Source organism: Alligator sinensis, unplaced genomic scaffold, assembly GCF_000455745.1.
Source record: "Alligator sinensis unplaced genomic scaffold, ASM45574v1 scaffold1094_1, whole genome shotgun sequence".
Taxonomy (NCBI): Eukaryota; Metazoa; Chordata; order Crocodylia; family Alligatoridae; genus Alligator; species Alligator sinensis.
The window spans coordinates 745,460-763,264 of NW_005842562.1; the positions used below are offsets into that span (position 1 = coordinate 745,460).

The 17,805-nt window shown below is 40.6% G+C and overlaps 1 protein-coding gene across 3 annotated transcripts in view; it reads left to right on the forward strand.

Annotated features, from left to right (window-relative positions):
• Positions 1-17,805, forward strand: part of RGS12 (regulator of G protein signaling 12) — a 159,250-nt gene that overhangs the window by 2,541 nt on the left and 138,904 nt on the right. For all 3 annotated transcript variants that reach the window (XM_025214059.1, XM_025214060.1, XM_025214061.1), the window contains exon 2: positions 12,223-14,192. In XM_025214059.1, the coding sequence (XP_025069844.1) occupies positions 12,333-14,192 (1,860 nt within the window). In that variant the 5' untranslated portion in view covers positions 12,223-12,332. The remainder of the gene's footprint in view (positions 1-12,222; positions 14,193-17,805) is intronic.

Consider the following 17,805-nt stretch of genomic DNA (forward strand, 5'->3'; position numbering starts at 1 on the left):
CCCCCATCCCCCCCCCCCCCCGAATTCTTGCTTGTTCAGCTCCTGGCAGTGGCAAATGCTGATAAATCTGGCCCTAGAGCAGCTTGTGGTAGAGGGGGATGGCTGGTCTTGTGGGGAGGGTGCAGTGAGCTGTGGGGGCTAAAAATAGCCCAGTACCAGGGGAACAGGTACAAAAAGTGCATCCCTGGGGCTGTGCAGGTAACTGTATGGAAGTTTCATGCATTGGTCTGACGTAGATCGATTAAGTTTGAGTGTACATTGATCTAGATCTATCTTAGATTGGATCCTGCCATTTTAGACCGTCCTCTGTGCACCAAACTTCTGTACTGTTACGGGTTTAGATTGGGTCTAAGTGTAAGGTCTGCACCTGTGCGAACTAAGTTAGATCATGTGGCCATTTTTAACCTGATCTAACCTCCACCTAGGACCCTCCGAATGTCTGCACTTAGCCTATGTAGCACCCTAATTGTTATTCTCAGCAGACAGCCTATGAATTAATAACTGTGAAAACCACTAATTTCTCTCCCCTTTCTCTTGACGTTTCTGTATTGAATGGAATTTGGATATTGGTGATGAGATGTTGTTACAGCTTGCATCTATTTTGTGAATAAGGAGGCATGCTTGGGGAAAGGTGTGCCTCCTGTTGCTTAGCAGAGTCAGTTCTTCATTGATGTTCTCCAGACTCTTGTCCTGTTAGATAGAAAAAGAATGACCATAGTTTGGTGTAGGGGAGGGAAATAACAACCTGGAAGTGCTTCTCTGTCAGCAGTTCTGTTGCCACCATCCCACTTAAAACTATGTTGTTTTTTTTAGTAAGAATGGGCAACAACCTTTCTGAGTGAGCTGACTACACCTCACTGCAGTCTACTTATTCTTGTTTTCCCTGCCCAGGAACTATCATTCTACAGTGTAACTTCTGTACATACCTCCTGTTTGTGTTTGCTCTTTTGTTGCCATGAGCTAACAGGGACAGAGGGAGGGAGCAAGCCAAGCAAAAAGCAGAAAGTAAATTAACAATGATTTTCTTCTCTCCACAAAGCCTCCTCCCTTTCCATCCACATTTGAAATGAATGCTATGAATACATGTAATGTTTGTAGAAGACAGGTATAGCCTGAGGTATAGTTTCATCCCAGATCCTGGCTGTAGTTGCTGTTTGTTGTGCCTTAAATCTAACACCCCCCCAAAAAAAAAAAAAAAAAAAAAAAAAAAAAGTCTGCCACAAGTATAAATCAGAATGTGTGCTGGCCAGAAGGTGGTGAGTTTTGTTTCTGAATAAAATATTTTAACCTCTTCTGTATAGCATGTTGTAGTTTTGTGACATGGCTACATGTGGTGCAAATCCAGCTTTGTGACTTCAATGGACTTGCGTTAATGCGATTAAAAAGCATTTGGCCCACATTTACACAGGGCAGAATTTCTTTCTGGAATGTGTTCATTTTTTGACATCATAAAACTAGTCTGCTTGCAGTCTCAGGGCTGTATTGAAAAATAGTGCTATGTCAGTATTGGAAAAACCTCTCTCCAAATTATAGTGTTAGTGTTATATTATTAACCCTTTAACATTGGTGTAGGTTGTAGCCATGTTGGTCTAAGGACATAGGCAGACAAGGTTCTTTGGGTAAATCTGACATCTTTTATTACATAATATCAGATTTACCCAAAGAACCTTGTAACCCTTTAACAGGTATTTGGAAATATCATTAAATTATACTTTTGCGTAGGATCTGATTAATGTTTATATTTTCCAAACTTAATTAATGGACCTGTTTTCCTTTGACATACATGCAGGCATTTGGCATGCAAATTTTTTCTTCAGTGAGGCATTATTTTGATATCAGTTTTACTATTCTACCTAATGATGTTACCAGGGGTCCAAATAGAGCTAATTAAATCAAACCATGTATGGGTATTATGCTCCAAGCATTTTTGTAAGCATTATAAATGGATTAACTAACATTACCATTCCTAATAATTAAGACCCAGGGTTCTCATTATTGGAAATGATTACATTAATATGCTATAGCTCGTTGGTTCACAATCTTCTGCCCTCGCAGGCCAGATGAGTGGCATGGGGCCAGGCCATGGCCCTCTGCTTGGATCTGCATACCTGTATTGGGTCCTGTCCTGCCCCTACCTTCTGGGATCAGGTCCTGGTACCATTTACCACCCCTGCCTGGCCCTGTCTGCCAGGATCTATCCCTAGGTGCTGCTAGGCTTGCAGGACACCTCATGAGTCTGGAAATTTGGCAGCAGGAAAGCAATGGCACTTCTTGCCTGCCGCCAAATTTTCAGACCTGTGGGGAGTCCTGGGTATAGCACCCTTGCTATATAGGTCATTGACTGCTCATTAATCTCAAAGCATCTCTTAAGTGAAGCCCACTAGAGAAGGGATAGACCTATATGTTGTCGGGACCGAGGGTGGTCTGAGGCTATGGCCAGTAGCCCGGACTGTCAGGTGGGGTTTTTCCACGATGGAGTAGAGTTAGGCACAGAAGCGTGTTGGTTTTACAAAGAAAGCTTTACTTACACTGCCGATGGTCACAGTGCAAGAAGGAAACTTGCTTGAGTTGCAGTTGCACACAAACAAACACAAGTGAGATCTCTTCCGAACCGAACCGAGATGAGTTGTCGATGTACGACTCCACGAGCGCTTCACACGGGGGATACGTCAAAATTTCCACTATGACGGGGAGTGGCTAGAAGCTGATCAGGCCTCTATGTCCTCCTCCAAGACGCACACAGAGTTTGCTAGGCTCCACAGCGCGCTCGGAGTTCCCCATGAGATGGTTGTGGAGTCCTCCAACTTGGGCGGAAACTGCTCTAACCTTTTATATGGCTAGCGAGCCAATTGCTAGCCGCTATGTAGGAATAATTTAGAATTGACCAGTAGTGGGACACTAATTTGCATACGCGTGGCAGGAGCTCTTTGCACCGGGGTTTTCTCTCTGCAGCTGAGAAATCCACCGTGCAAAGAAAGCTCTGTGTGGCGGGAAAATTCCAATATGCCGAGGCACTAAAAATCATTGGGTTATGACATATGTAAGGCAAAGAATTGGATTGGTTAATGTATTTAAACCACCTCTTTAAGCCTTTTATGGACAGCAAAAGTATTGTTTAGAAAAGTTGAATTATTCTTTTAATTTCTTATCATTATGACAGGGAAATAATTACTGCATTGAAACAATTTACAGAAACTATTGTACTCTGCACTGAAAAATCACAGCTATTGCATACAGAATGCAAAAACAACATCTTTTGTCAGAAAGATGAAAAACCAAAAATTGGAGCAAATGGATGTCTTCCATGAAGCCTCTGGAATATTTAGGCTCTGGAAGGTCACTAAAGTGATCCCGTCCTGGAGTTGGGTTTTCAACTGAAAGAACTTTTGCACGTATTTTTTTTGTGCATACAAAAGAAATGTTGAAATAATGTTTTTGAGGATTAAAGTCAAGCACTCAGAGTCAGGAAATACCAGAAATAAGATTGATTTCAGTCTTAAATTAGCCATCTCGTACATGTGTATTTTGATACAATCTTTAATTGCATCATCATAAGCTATTATTTCCACATTGTCTCAGTCTTATGAATACAGTGGATGCTGGTCAGATATTTGATATTTTGTTTTACCCTCATTGTTCACATTGGCCACACGCTTGATTTACTGCATGCTATTAAAACCCTGGCTAACTCTGAAGACAGGATTATTAATTGCCTCTTGGCTTTTCTGTGGCACCAATCACTGTTATCTGACCACTTCAGAAATATTAATGACTTTATTTTCACACTGCGTCTGTTATGTGAGCAGACATTATTACCATTTTACTGACGGGGCACTGAGACATAGATAAAGATAACAAATAGTCATTAATTTTGGGTGCCCAGCATGAGACACTTAGGTAAGACTAGATTTTTCCCTTATAGAGCATTGTTGTGTTCACAGCGATTCTCTCTTTGACTTCAGTTGCAATTGTGAGTACTCAACACTTGTCTGTCAGCCTTCAGGGAAGGGAACATAAAATCAGTAATTAAAAAAAGAAGAATGGATATTTTTATAAAAAACACCTGCTTTGAATAACTCTGGATTATAGTAAATTAAAATGGATTGTCATCATTTTAATGTTAAAGTAAATGAAAAATAATACATAGTGCATGTTTGATGCTTCAGTTTTAATGCAAGTCCAGTCATGGTACTGGTGAAAATCATAGCTTAAGACTCTGGAGCATTTGTTGAAGTTCTAACCCAGCTTTTGACAGCAGGTCTTTTGCAGGTATAGAGTGAATATTTCTCCATTGCAATTTATTCAACAAGTTCACTTCAGTGACTAGTTCCCTGAAATCTGAGAAGCCAGTTGGGAGCTGAAGAAGTAGGAAAGCTTATTTTCCTGTGAATAAAGAAGTCTGTGAATAAAAAAAAAAAAAGGTGTAAGAGGATGAGTTCTGGCGGCCTTCAAAATTGGAAGGATATGATGAACAGAAATGAGAAATTCAATTCATTAAATTCAGATAATACTTTCTTGTATAATGAATCGGTTCTAAATGTTTTGATAAATATTTTTCTTGTGTTCCCAGAATGTTTAAAATTGTTTAATATAAAAAAGCATTTTAAAAAACTGGCTTTGTGCCTTTCAAATTGAATTCACATTTGTATCCAAATGCAGATAGGCACAACTGTAGTATAACCATATATAGGAACTGTTCACCATTTTCTAACATAAAGAATAATTAAAAATCTGAACAAATGCATTTACATAAATACATATTGTATCCTTCTGGTTGCAAAATTGCAATGGTTATATTTGGCTGCAGCTCAACTTGTTTCAACATTTTTTAACCATTAGGAATCAACATTTCTTGAGGAACACTCTAAGAATATAAACACATTTTTATCTTGCTTTGTGTTTATTTAAATCTAGATTTTCTGATTGTTGATTTGAATCATGATTAAAATTACTTCCATTTAAATCGGTCCTGATTTAATTTATAACACCCTACTTGTAATGTCTGACATCAGGCCACCAGAAAGTGAGAAACACATAATCAGTGACCCTTCCTCCCCCATAGAAAATGTGGTTGAAATGATTTCATTACTATCACATAGTAAGTCTTGGCAGAGGTAGGGGTAGAATCTAATTCTCCAGGGTGGCATTCAATTGCCTTTCTCTTCTTGCAGCCTTGTTCTGCTTCATTCCCTTCACACCTTCAAAATTTACAATGGATGAGGCAGAGGGTCCTCTTCATAGACCACAGCCTGATTTGTCCCAAGCATAAGTCCATCTGTGCAATGACCAGGGCACTTGTGGAAAAAATGAATGATCAAGTAATTAAGATGATCAATACATATGTATGAGTGGAGCAAACTAAGATTGCACAGGTAACTAATTCCGTAATTTCTTAGCTCTTGAATGTCTATTTTGGCAATCTTAATTGCGTTCCTTTAAAGAAATGGTTTGGCTTAGCAAGGAATGTGTGTTTTCAGTGTGTCTTTCTGAATTTTTCGTTGCTTGAAGGGGGAATGGGATAGTTTGCCAGTAGGTTTCAGAGATGTTTGCTGCCTGCTAGGAATGCAGAGGTGGGTAGCCATGTTAGTCTGAAGTCAGGGCAGTCTCACCTTTCCTCTGACAAGTTACTCTTAAGTGCCAACCTTAGAGATTTTGTTTGCAGAGGAAAGGTGAGACTGGGATTTTTGGTTCCAATCCAGGCTTTGGAAGGGATTGTACTGCAGTGGCCATATGCTCTTCTGTTCATTCTTTGTTAAAATTTAATTACTTTGCCTTATCCCCACCAACTTTATTGTCTTCTCCACTCTTGTCTTCTTGCCCCAGTTCTTTTTTTTCTCATCTAGTTAATTCCATTTTTAAGGCTTCTTGTCTTAATTTCCCTGGTCTATCAGTTCCAGTTTTTCTCTTTATATACTGGCTGGCTGTTACAGCTGATTTTCCTTCCTCCTGTGTTCTAGTGGTTGCTTCTTTAATCTGTCTAGACCCCAGCCACTGCCAGTTGCCTCCCATCTCATCTCTTAGGTCCCTGCCCAGCCATTGTCAGTATCTCTGCCATTTCCTACTCTGTTTGCCCAGTTGGTCCCAATCTCTGTACCTTCGAAATTTCCTTTCCTACCTAGCTTCCAAATTTCCTTTCCTACCTTGCAGCTTGCAGTCTTAGTCTTGCTCCCTACAGGATGCTAGTCACAGTCTCTTATTCTAGGCCTCCCTTGCACTTATTTCAGCCTTGTCCCCTCTTATCAGGCAGCTTCCTCTTCTATCATGGTTTGGTTTAGCAAGGAGGTCATTTAAGGCACAGAAAGAACAGGCTCCTTGCTCTGTCTTATGTTATATACTTAGCTCATAGTCAAAAGTTTCAATGCTGAAAAAGTCCTTTTCAGCCTTGGGTTGGAGCATGCTCAGACTCTTAGCTGTGTAGCACTAGGAAGTCTCTACTGAACAGAGGTGCAACAGGACATCGATCCATATCGTATTGGCACCGATAAAAGAAAAATTGACATGGTCAGCAATTGGCTTTTTTTGGCTAACGTGGCCAATAATGTTGCCAAAAAATGCCATGTGCATGTGTGCAGTTGCAGCATGCACATGGCCAGGAATGCAGCCTGGCAGCTTGGAGAGCAGTGTCTGGCTGGGAGGTCGGTGGCAGGAAGGGGTGCTAGGGATGGAAAGGGCGTGGGGGGGGAACAGATTGAGCCCCTGCAGTGAGGGAGGGAGTGGGGCTAGGGCAGGAGCAGGCACTGCACAGCCAGGATGGGGCAGGGTGGGGCACAGAACCGAATCTTGTATGGTGGGGAGGGGGAAGTGGGGGGCTTCTGCTACTGTGCACACCCTGGGGCAGGTATAGGGGGCACATGCCCCTGGATCTGTGTGTCAGGCGAGGGTGGGGTGCTGCATGCTCAGGGCTGGGGGCTGCCCCAGCCTCTTCTTGGCGGAGGTGGGGGACTGGGCTGGGGCAGTGGGTGGGGCAGGCAGTGGCAGTGCTGGGAAGGGGAGCTACGGCGAATTTTGGGGTGGCTATAGCCTCTCCACCCCCGCTTCCCTCTCCCAGCGCTGCCAGTGCCACCGCCATCATCCATCCTGCCTGCTCCGAGTGCAGCCTGGGCCCGGGTCCCCCACTGGGAAGAGCCCGGCACAGCCCCAGCCCTCGGTACACAGCAGAAAAATGAACATAAGTGGCAGGCTGCCCTTGCCCCATATACAATCCAGGGGGCATGTGCCCCTCACACCTTCCTAGGGGTGCGTGCAGTGACTGATGGCACCTCCCCACTCCCCACTTGGACAAGCTGCAGCTCGTCCCACACCCTGCCCCACCCCAGCCGTGCGGTGCCTGCCCCTGCCTTACTCCCTCCCTCACCATGGGGGCCTTGATCTGCTCCCCCATGCCCCTTTTAGTAGACACTGCAACATTTTCTGCACAGTTAATTAGGTAACTGCGCAGTAAACTTCTTGTATAGACGTGCCCTGTCTCTGCAAGCTTTTATAGTCTGTTTGGCTTCTAGAGATTGAAAACAAGCCTATCCAGTGTAACTTTCCTAGAAAAGGCACTACAGGCAACTCACACTTAACACTGTTTTGCTTAGTGCTATTTTGCTATAACACTTGTTTTACATTGATACCTAATTCCACTTAGCACTCAGTAAGTTTTGTTATAACACTCACGGTCGCCATCTCGGTTCATCAAAAACTTTTGGTTTCTCTTAAAGCTCTTCTGCTTAACACTCAGTTTTTTAGGAACCAATTAAGAGCGCTTAGTGGGGGTTGCCTGTATGCATTTCAGGCCCTCATATTTTAGATGGTATTTCCTTTGCCTTAAAGGTTTTCCCCTTCTTGCTGCTGGAGGGGTAGACAGGCAGATGACTAGATTTTAATTCATGAATCATGAAACAAAATGTCACCAGTAGTCTTTTAAAATCTTTTTTGATCACAGTCTTAAGTACACTACTACAGAAGTATTTGGAGAGTTCTCTGGCCAGCTCTTCTCTTAAACACTTATTATTAGAAGTGACCTTTTCTGAAGACAGAATTTATTTTGGTGCTTTAAAGAAGATTCTCCACATCAATTATTTGATGCAACTATTTAGAAAACAATCTTTTCAAGCTACTTTAAACTTCTCTAGGGGTACTACAGGGATATCGCAGATCTGCTGGTTTTACTTCTTTGTTCTACATTCACATCTTGATTTTTATAGCTTTGTATTTCTTCATAAATTAATATTTTAAGAGCAGAACTTGATCTGTTAAAAAGGCTACATTTCACAATTAGTTTTAGTTGCACAGATTTAATGATTTCTATAGTTTTATGTAGTAAGCCACCTACTGCTAGTTCAGAAAATTGAATTAAAATATATAGTTTGTGTGCTCATTGCAATTTACAGATGTTAGAGTTCTTATGTAGTAGGCAGAGCCTTTTTAAAATTGAATAACTTTCTGCTTCTTTGGGTGTGTTGGTTTTGTTTTATGCTGGGTTTTTTTTAATTTAAGGCAGGGGTGGGCATCTATTTTGGACGGAGGGCCGCTTACTGAGTTTTGGCAAGCCATTGAGGGCCACATGACAGGCAGCCTGGGGCAGACAAGTATTAGTTTTCTAAATTTTTTAGGGGCCTCGTGGGCTGGATGGAATGGCCTGGCGGGCCGCATCCTTCCCTGTGGGCTGCATTTTGCCCACCCCTGATTTTAAGGCATTTTAACCCAATCAGATATGGGCATTCCTCTGAAATAACTCAGCTTATATGAGTGCTGTATGTGGAGCAGGCCTGTTAGGCATCCAGGTTTCAATGTAAACCTCAACAATTAGTTTAAGATAACTTCTTTCTATATGATATTACTGAAATCCATTGTTTATAGCTTTTTCAAACACTTATTTTTTAAAGTTACTGGTTTTCATTGCCAACTCTGTTAATACTGGAAGCATGTGGAGTTTACTTTTTTGGAAGTTTTAGTTTAAACTAAAACACATGGAAGTTAGAATGACTTCTGACTGGCAATTTTTTGTGCATTTCTGTGATTATTCTAATAAAGTAACTTTTTGTTACTGTAGTTTTCTAGTGTATGAGAGAGAGTTTTTCATAAGACAACTCCTTCCCTTCCCCCGCCTCCCAAAAAGGTTTAAAATTGTGGGATTTTTTTTTTTTTTTTTTTTTTTTTTTTTTTTTTTTACTATAAATTTGACTGACTACTACTACTATTATAACAATGATTTAATTTATTTTTCATTATGTAGCTTTGGTGTATAAGATATGCCTTAATTATGGGTCTTCTTTTTCGGGGAAAAATATATATCTTATGCTCTAGAAAAGATAGTATTTTTATGGTTTTTATCCCTGTCCCATTTATAATTAAATATCCATTGTATCTAGTTATGATTAAAGAATGTAAATGGAGTGCATTATGTAGTTTTTCAGGTTTTCAAACTGAAAAGCAAGAACACAAAATTCAGTGAATCTAATTGAATTTACCAACTAACTTTATTTACATTGTTTTGCACATGTATACCTTTAAACTGATTAATGAGTGGTATTTTAATAGTTAAGTAAACAAAATGCTGCATTTACCCAAAGCTACAATGATTTCAAATTTCAAACTACCCCACAATAACTAGATTTTATATATGGAACATTTTATAAACTTGTTATAATTTTCTAGGTATAGAATCTAATTATCACAGGGTCATATTAAATTTGTTCCCTCCACTGCTACAGTGGGGAAAGCAGTGGTAGGGAGGCTGGGGGCTGGTGGGGGCAGGCAGCCACGGAGGGGTAGGCCCTTTACTCCCCGTTCTCCCTGCAGCCTGCCTGCCCCCCCCCAGTGGTGCCTGCCTCTCCTGCCACGTGCCCCCCATTAGTCTCAGTGCTCCCTGCTTAGGAGGGAATAGATTCATAGATGCTAAGGTCGGAAGGGACCTCAACAGATCATCGAGTCCAACCCCCTGCCATGGGCAGGAAAGTTGAGTCTGACCCCCTGCATAGGCAAGAGAGAGTGCTGGGGTCAGATGACCCCAGCCAGATGCCTATCCAGCCATCTTTTAAAGACCCCCAAGGTAGGGGAGAGCACCACCTCCGTTGGAAGCCCATTCCAAGATTTCGCCCCCCCTCACTGTGAAAAAGTTTTTCCTGATTTCTAGCCTAAATCTGCTCTCTGTGAGTTTGTAACCTATAACAGGGGTTACAACCATTTGCCTGCATGGGCCAGAGCTTGAGACCCAGCCATTGCTGCGGACTGGCTGCAAGACTCTACCCCGGGATCAGCCAGCTACCTGCACTCACTCTCACTCTAGATACCCAACCCTTCTGCAGCAAGAGAAGCACAGACATGGCAGAGCAGCAGACTCAACAGAGGAGGGGAGGGGCAGCATGGCACAGCTCCATGCTACCAATGCCTGTGCCTCCATGCTGGATTGGACCTTCATGAGCCAGATTAAACTGCTTTGCAGGCTCAATTTCACCTATACGCCCTAGGCTTTTTAAAAAATAAAACTGTAGCTAGGCAGACTGGCACACAAACCACCTGGTATAAATAGATGAGTTATGCAAATTTAATTCATAAAAGTCAGTTTAAAGTTTTCATGTTAGTGGATCAGACTATTCACCTGACCGCAAAATGAATCACATCTACCCCAAAATCTATGCTTGACTGAGCATGTGGGACAACAACAATGTCTGCATCGTGCTCATTCCCTTACTTTAAAATAAGCAAGTAGTGGTCTGCAGAACAACCTATTAGAACTATTGAGAATAAAGAAAGGGGTGGTGGGAAAGGATGAATAAGGAAGAGAGGGGTGAGAAAAATTACATAAACAGGAAATGTGGAAGAAAACATGAGAAGGACACAGCAACTTCTTTCCCATCACCTCCAAGGTATGCGGTTTCTATGATTTAGCTATGATATAAGAATGTAGATAAAGTATTAGGTGCCCTAACAAAGGTTTAAGGAGTAATTGCTCATAGAAGACAGCAAACAAGGATAACATGAATAAGAGAGGAAGCCAGTCTACAGAAAGACCATATAAAAGGTTGTATAAAGTATTCCTCTGAAGGTATATCTGAAAGTACGAAGAAAAGGGAAGACCAGTATACTCCCCTAAACTACATAACACAAACACAGGTTGGCTGTGTAGGAACAGAAGCAAAAAGCTGTGCTCCTGCTTTCATTTGGATCCTGGTCTGCTGGTAAGGGATCTAGACCCTATGAAAATAGACCTGCTTTCTTTCCCCTTCTGTCTAGGACTGGAACACGATGCAAAAAGATCTTAAAATGGTAGCCATATGTTAGGGGACTTAAACTCTAGGATAGCTGAAATATCCACAGGACGAGAAAGGGGTAGTCTTTGGTCACAAACTCACAGAGAGCAGATTTAGGCTAGAAATCAGGAAAAACTTTTTCACAGTGAGGGGGGGCGAAATCTTGGAATGGGCTTCCAACGGAGGTGGTGCTCTCCCCTACCTTGGGGGTCTTTAAAAGATGGCTGGATAGGCATCTGGCTGGGGTCATCTGACCTGCCCATGGCAGGGGGTTGGACTCGATGATCTGTTGAGGTCGGAGGGCGGAGTAGGCTGCCTGATAGGAGGGATCTAGTTGGGGTCCAGACTGGAGGGTTATGGGTCCCAGTGTGGGGCCAGAGCTATCAAGAACTTAGATGCCATCTGTGAGACATGGGCTGTAGGGTAGGGAAGGTTTCGGAGCCACAGATAGTGTCCCCTGGCATCAGGGTGCAAAAATGGGCAGCCTTCTGCCTAATTAACACCATAATTATATATCATCAAGGCATGGCAGGCGAGAGAGGTGGGTGGTTAGCCCAGAAACAGGTGAGTGAGCCAACTTCTAACTGGCCCTGGGAAGTCCCCCTGTTACAAGTATATATGCATTTAATTTGAAGGGAGGCAACTTAGTCCACGGTAAGAACATTGGGCTAAGAGCCAGGAGACTTAGATTTATTCTAGACTTTGCCACTAAGCTGTTTTGTTAATTTGGGCAGGTCACTTCATTTGTCATCTTTGATTTCCCACCTGAAAAATTATTACAATTACCTTTGCAAATTGCCTTGTTATCTACACGGAATGTTTCAGTAATACCTTTTTGTTTTGGCTTTAGTAAAGTAGCAAATACCTCTTTCTTTTGCCAATATTTTAGGATTTATCTTCTGTAGCAATGTTGATAAATATATTCCTGATCACTAAGAGAAACAGGGTATTGATAAGTATCAAATCTTTTTTTAATTTCTTTTAGGATTTCATCAGACGAAGAAATTGCAACTTCTTTCCTATTATCTCCTGACACAATGAACAAGAATGATTTGGACTAATTAGGAGATCTTCCAGTTTCAGAAAATAACCACAATGTATAGACCAGGGGAAACAGTTAAACGTCGTCTTAATATGCATGCTCCTCCTCGAATAAGAAGTGTAGAAGTTGCTAGAGGAAGAGCTGGCTATGGGTTTACCCTTTCTGGGCAAGCCCCTTGTATTCTTAGTTGTGTTATGAAAGGAAGCCCTGCAGATTATGTGGGACTTAAAGCTGGAGATCAGATATTTGCCGTTAATGATATTAATGTAAAAAAGGCGTCTCATGAAGATGTGGTGAAACTAATAGGAAAATGTTCTGGAGTCCTACACATGGTGATTGCTGAAGGTATTAGTCACATAGACTCCTGCTCAAGTGATGAAGAAGTTGGTTTTTATGATGGGAAAGGGTGGCTGAAGCCAAAGCCTGATTCTAAAGCCTTAGGCATAAATAGAGCAGAAAAGGTTGTTGAAGAAATGCAATCTGGTGGAATTTTCAACATGATCTTTGAAAATCCTAGTCTTTGTGCTGGGAATACAGAAAACTCTATACCAAAACAAAGATCCCTTTCAGAGTCTGCTGCTGCTATATTTGAAACTGGAACTGAAGGTGTAAGTCTCAATCCAAATCAACTTTCTAAAGAAGAAATATCCAAAGTGTTGAATGATGATTCAGTTTTCCGAATTGGACTAGAGAATCCAGAGGATTTTGGATTAGATGCAAGTATTTTAAATGTTGCCATGGTGGTAGGCTACCTAGGCTCAATTGAACTGCCTTCAACAACTGCAAATCTGGAAAGTGACAGTTTGCAGGCTATTCGTGGATGTATGAGACGTCTTCGGGCAGAACAGAAAATCCATTCTTTGGTGATGATGAAGATTATGCATGACTGCATTCAGCTCTGCAGTGATAAATCTGGTATAGTGGCAGAGTATCCTGCAGAGAAGCTCGCATTCAGTGCGGTGTGCCCTGATGATAGGAGATTTTTTGGGCTAGTTACAATGCAGAGCAGTGATGATGCAAGCTTGGCTCAGGAAGATGAAGGAGTTCTAAGGACATCTTGTCATGTGTTTATGGTAGATCCAGAATTATTTCATCATAAAATTCATCAGGGTATAGCAAGACGTTTTGGACTAGAATGTACAGCAGATCCAGACACAAATGGCTGTTTAGAATTTCCAACATCATCTTTACCTGTTCTTCAGTTTATCTCTGTCCTCTATAGGGACATGGGGGAGTTGATTGAGGGAATGAGAGCCAGGGCTTTTCTTGATGGTGATATAGATGCCCATCAGAATAATAGTACAAGCAGTAACAGTGACAGTGGCATTGGAAACTTTAACCAAGAAGAAAAAAGCAACAGAGTTTTGGTGGTTGACTTAGGGAGCAATCCAAGTAAACACATTCCTAATAGCATATGGGAAAATCCAGGAGGAAGAGGGCAAAATCAATCTGCTGCCCATTGGAATGGCTTCTGTCATGAGCAAGAAGGAAACGCTCCTTTAGAAGTAATTCAGAATGATAAACCACAAAATTTAAGCAAGCACTTGAGTCCTGCAGCTCGTATAGAAGTTCCACTAGTTTCTTCCCGAAATTCAGTGCCACCCTCCAAGAAAAGTACTATGGGCATGGGCAATCAAAGATGGTTGCCTGTTCATGTTTTACAAGATTGGCAGCATGGAAATGCCAGTGACCAGGAGTCTTATACAGATTCTACAGATGGCTGGTCCAGTGTTAACTGTGGGACTCTTCCCCCACCAATGAATAAGATTCCAGCTGACAGATACAGAGTCGATGGCAGCTTTGGTCAGCCCCAGTTAAAATCTCACAAAAATGAATGGTCTAAGAAAGTGTTTTGCATGCAAAACAAGTTTGGCCCACAGCACAATGTTAGAAAGTCTAAAGAAGAAAAAAAGGTAAGAATGTTCATATAATGATACCAGCTATTGCAAAACAATCTGAATTACACTCAGTTACATTTGTGTAATAATGCTTTTTTATGTGAAACATTTATCATTATAAAATTTGAGGTGGATGTGATAACCTAGTGGGGAGGAGGGGAGCAAACTTTCTAACTTCTCAAACTGCAAAACAAAATCATGACATGGTACAGGACATGAAATCATTGACTCTTGTGTCCCTTGAGTCTGGGCACTGCATCTCAGCTCAAATAATTTGTCATTAAACACATTATTGGAATAAGTAATAAACAGAAAATCAAAGTACCAACACAATTAATGTATGTAGAGTTAAATAAAAACATACTTTTTCTTCTACTTTTGTTTCTTTAGAAGCTGCATTTAAACTTCCTGGCAGCTGCATTTTGGCCTCCCTGTAAAACTGAGGCTTTTTTCTTTGTTTGGCCTCTGCCACTCAGCTTGGTGTGGTTCTGACAGTGGAGGTGTAACTTCCAGCACCTTTTTGGAGCTGTCTTAAACTTTTCTCTCAACTCTCCCTCCACTTTTCCAAATGTTCAAGAGACATGGCAGTAAAGGACCTGTCACCACAGCCAGCTCTGATCCTTTGCCTCTGCCTTCAGTGTAAAAGTAGGAATTACTTTGTAGCTTTGGTTTGGGTCTTCTCTTAGAAAAGTGCCTAGATAATATTATTAAATCTTAAAGAGAAATTTGTGTAATACTTGTATAGTTGTAGCAACTCCATCTCAAGTGGTTGGTGGTGTCTTTTGTGAATTAGTGGAAAGAATGGCAGATTGAAGAGATGTTGACCTTTTGGATTATCATTCATTTAATAGAATTACATTTTTTGTGTTACTCTTGTAACCTGCAAGACTTACCTGGGCAAGTCTGACTTCAGTTCGACCAAGGTGTTCAACAAATCAGGTAAATCCTATCAGTTCTCCACAGGAATTTGTCATATTTTCATACATCCTTAACACCTTGGCAACTGTTGATAAATCTAAGGGCAGAGTAGTGTCCTTCACCTCCACTAGATACAGTTGGAAAGAAGAAAGTTTTTTTTTTTCTGGTATAATGCCAAGAAATGACACCCTACAATCCCATTTTTAGGGAAAAATGAAAGTATTTATTTGTTAAAACTTCCAGAAGAACGAAGGAAGCTTGTGAATGATTATATTAAAAAATGCACCTTAAGAATGTATATTGAGTTTTCAGACTGCAGCAGGGCGGTGGCTTCTGCCATTTCCACCTGGAAAAATGCCTGGCCCAAATCATCAGCTTTCTCCTTAAACCAAATCTAAAATGGAAGGTCTTCCTTTTTAGTGAGAGAGATTTTTTTAACACCAGAATTGATGAGGCTCCAGGAGGAAAAAGAGATACGATGGGGTTTGGCTATTTATCAACAAGCAAAGAGAGAACATTTGCTGCTGGTGGTGGTGGGTGCACCAGTTTTTAGGAATGAAAATACAGAAGCACTCATCCACATCTTTTTCTTCCCACTTTGCTCAGAGAAGACAATTTTACCAATAACAGTATCCACCCCTGCCGCCCTCTCAACAAAAGCTGCGCTTCAGATTTAGACAAGAAAGCAAATAGTCATCTGAGATAGATATAACGTCTGGCTTTGTCACCAGCTTGATGTGTACTGCCTGTAAGCTTTAGTACATTTTTTATTCACATTCATTTCTGTATCTCTGGACTCTGGCTGCATTATTCTGCCCACTGTTGGGTTTTAGTAAGCAGACAAGTGAACTTCAGCAATTATCTGCCTCTTTCCAATCCTTAGCCCTCTTTCTTGGTAGGGACTCATTTTAATATGAATCTCCTGGTATCGGTGGTTCTTCTCATACTTGGGATGAGGGCCATCAAGCTTGCAACCAAGAGTTCTGAGGCAGATGGCGTTGTTTAAGATACTTGCTGGTTCCAAGGGAAGATGGAGGCTATATCCACTTTTAGACTTCAGGAAATATTGTTTTTGAGATTGAACCTAGCCTCTATCATATTAACATTTTTCTGTATAGCAGGGGTATACGGTGACTGGCAGAAGCTTGAAAGGAAGCAGAGCAGGGAGGTATTTTTCCCCTTAAACTAAATTAATCTAATACATTAAACTAAATTAATATAATATATCTAATAAATTTTAATAATCTTTTTCTATTTTCAGGCTTAGAGCTTGGCAAAATAATATCTAATTGTGATTATTATTTTAATTTAATTTTGGTGGGTAAAATTCTTTATCCATAGACAGGTCTCCATAAATTCACATATTGAGTTTTCTCTCTATTCAGCCTCTACCTTTTATCTTATTTTAAATGAAAGGGTGAGTTGTCATTGAATGGCTAGTTTAGGATCATTGAGGCAGGAATGATACTTAAAATCTTTTCTTTTCAATATTAAAGTTAATCATTGGTCACTAGATCCCGTTTGGATGAGTCCATTAAAATGTCTTTTCTTTTAATCTCTTCCCTTTTTCATTTACCATATAGGGGAAAAAAACTTCTGATTTTAGGGTGTTATCATTCAGAAACCATTTCTCCAGTTCACTTCAAAGAAGTTGAACACTCCTAACCTTGACATTTTTAAATATGCGGGGGTTTTTTGGATATAAGCATGGGGTGAAAGTGAATTTATAATGTGGACCCAATTGCAGTCTTATTTGCTTGTTAAGCCTCACCATTTCTGTGAAATATGCATTTTCCCCATTTTAGAAAGGGTAAGTGACAATGCTAAATTGCCAGATTTCTGAGTTCATGTTTTAACCATTCAACTTGAATTATTTTGCTGTTGTTGTGGCTTCTCTTAGTCATTCACTAGGGATTGCTAAAAGTAGCAAAATATTTCTCATTTTCTTCAGAAGTAAAAGACTGAATTAAGCCAAACTTGATCTATTGCCTATTATACCTTGTGCATTGGATTATCTTTGAAGACTTCTGTTATTCAAGAAGCATATTGACTACATCATAATCATAATAACTCTGGCTACTGATAATAGGGCAAATCTGTGCAAGATTGTTTACATTTTTACTAGAAGGCAGTAATAATCAATATTAAACAGATGTGTTTTTAATGCATCTTTGGCTGATAATACTTTATTCTCTGGAAGATTAGAAATTTTGCTATTTGGCTTTGCTTGTAACCAGAAATACTGAGAGATCATCTTCAGTGGTGCTTGTCCTGAAAATAAAAAAAAGACAGATCCAACTTCAGAACGGGGTAAAAGTTATATGCAAATATTTTAGTTAACTTTATATAACATGCATGCCAGTCAGTTTTTTTTTGTTTTGTTTTGTTTTTTTGTTAGAAAAAAAGTTTGTTGAAATAAGTGAAAAGCAGATATTTTAGATGCAAAGACAGTGGTTGCAAAGCTGTCTAATTCTTATGTTCATTTTTTTGCTGCGTAATTACATGTTTTTTTTTCTTTCTTTAGTTTACTTACTAACTGAAATTGCTCTACCCCAGCTGTTTATAAAGCAGAATTACTAACAGCTGGAATGCTGTGCTTATGCAATACAGTTTTATGTAACTTTGGCGTTTTAGTGCCTTTATCTGATTTAAGATGCTAGTATCTTAAAAAAACAAAACAACCCCCCCCCCCCAACCCCCCCCCCCCCCC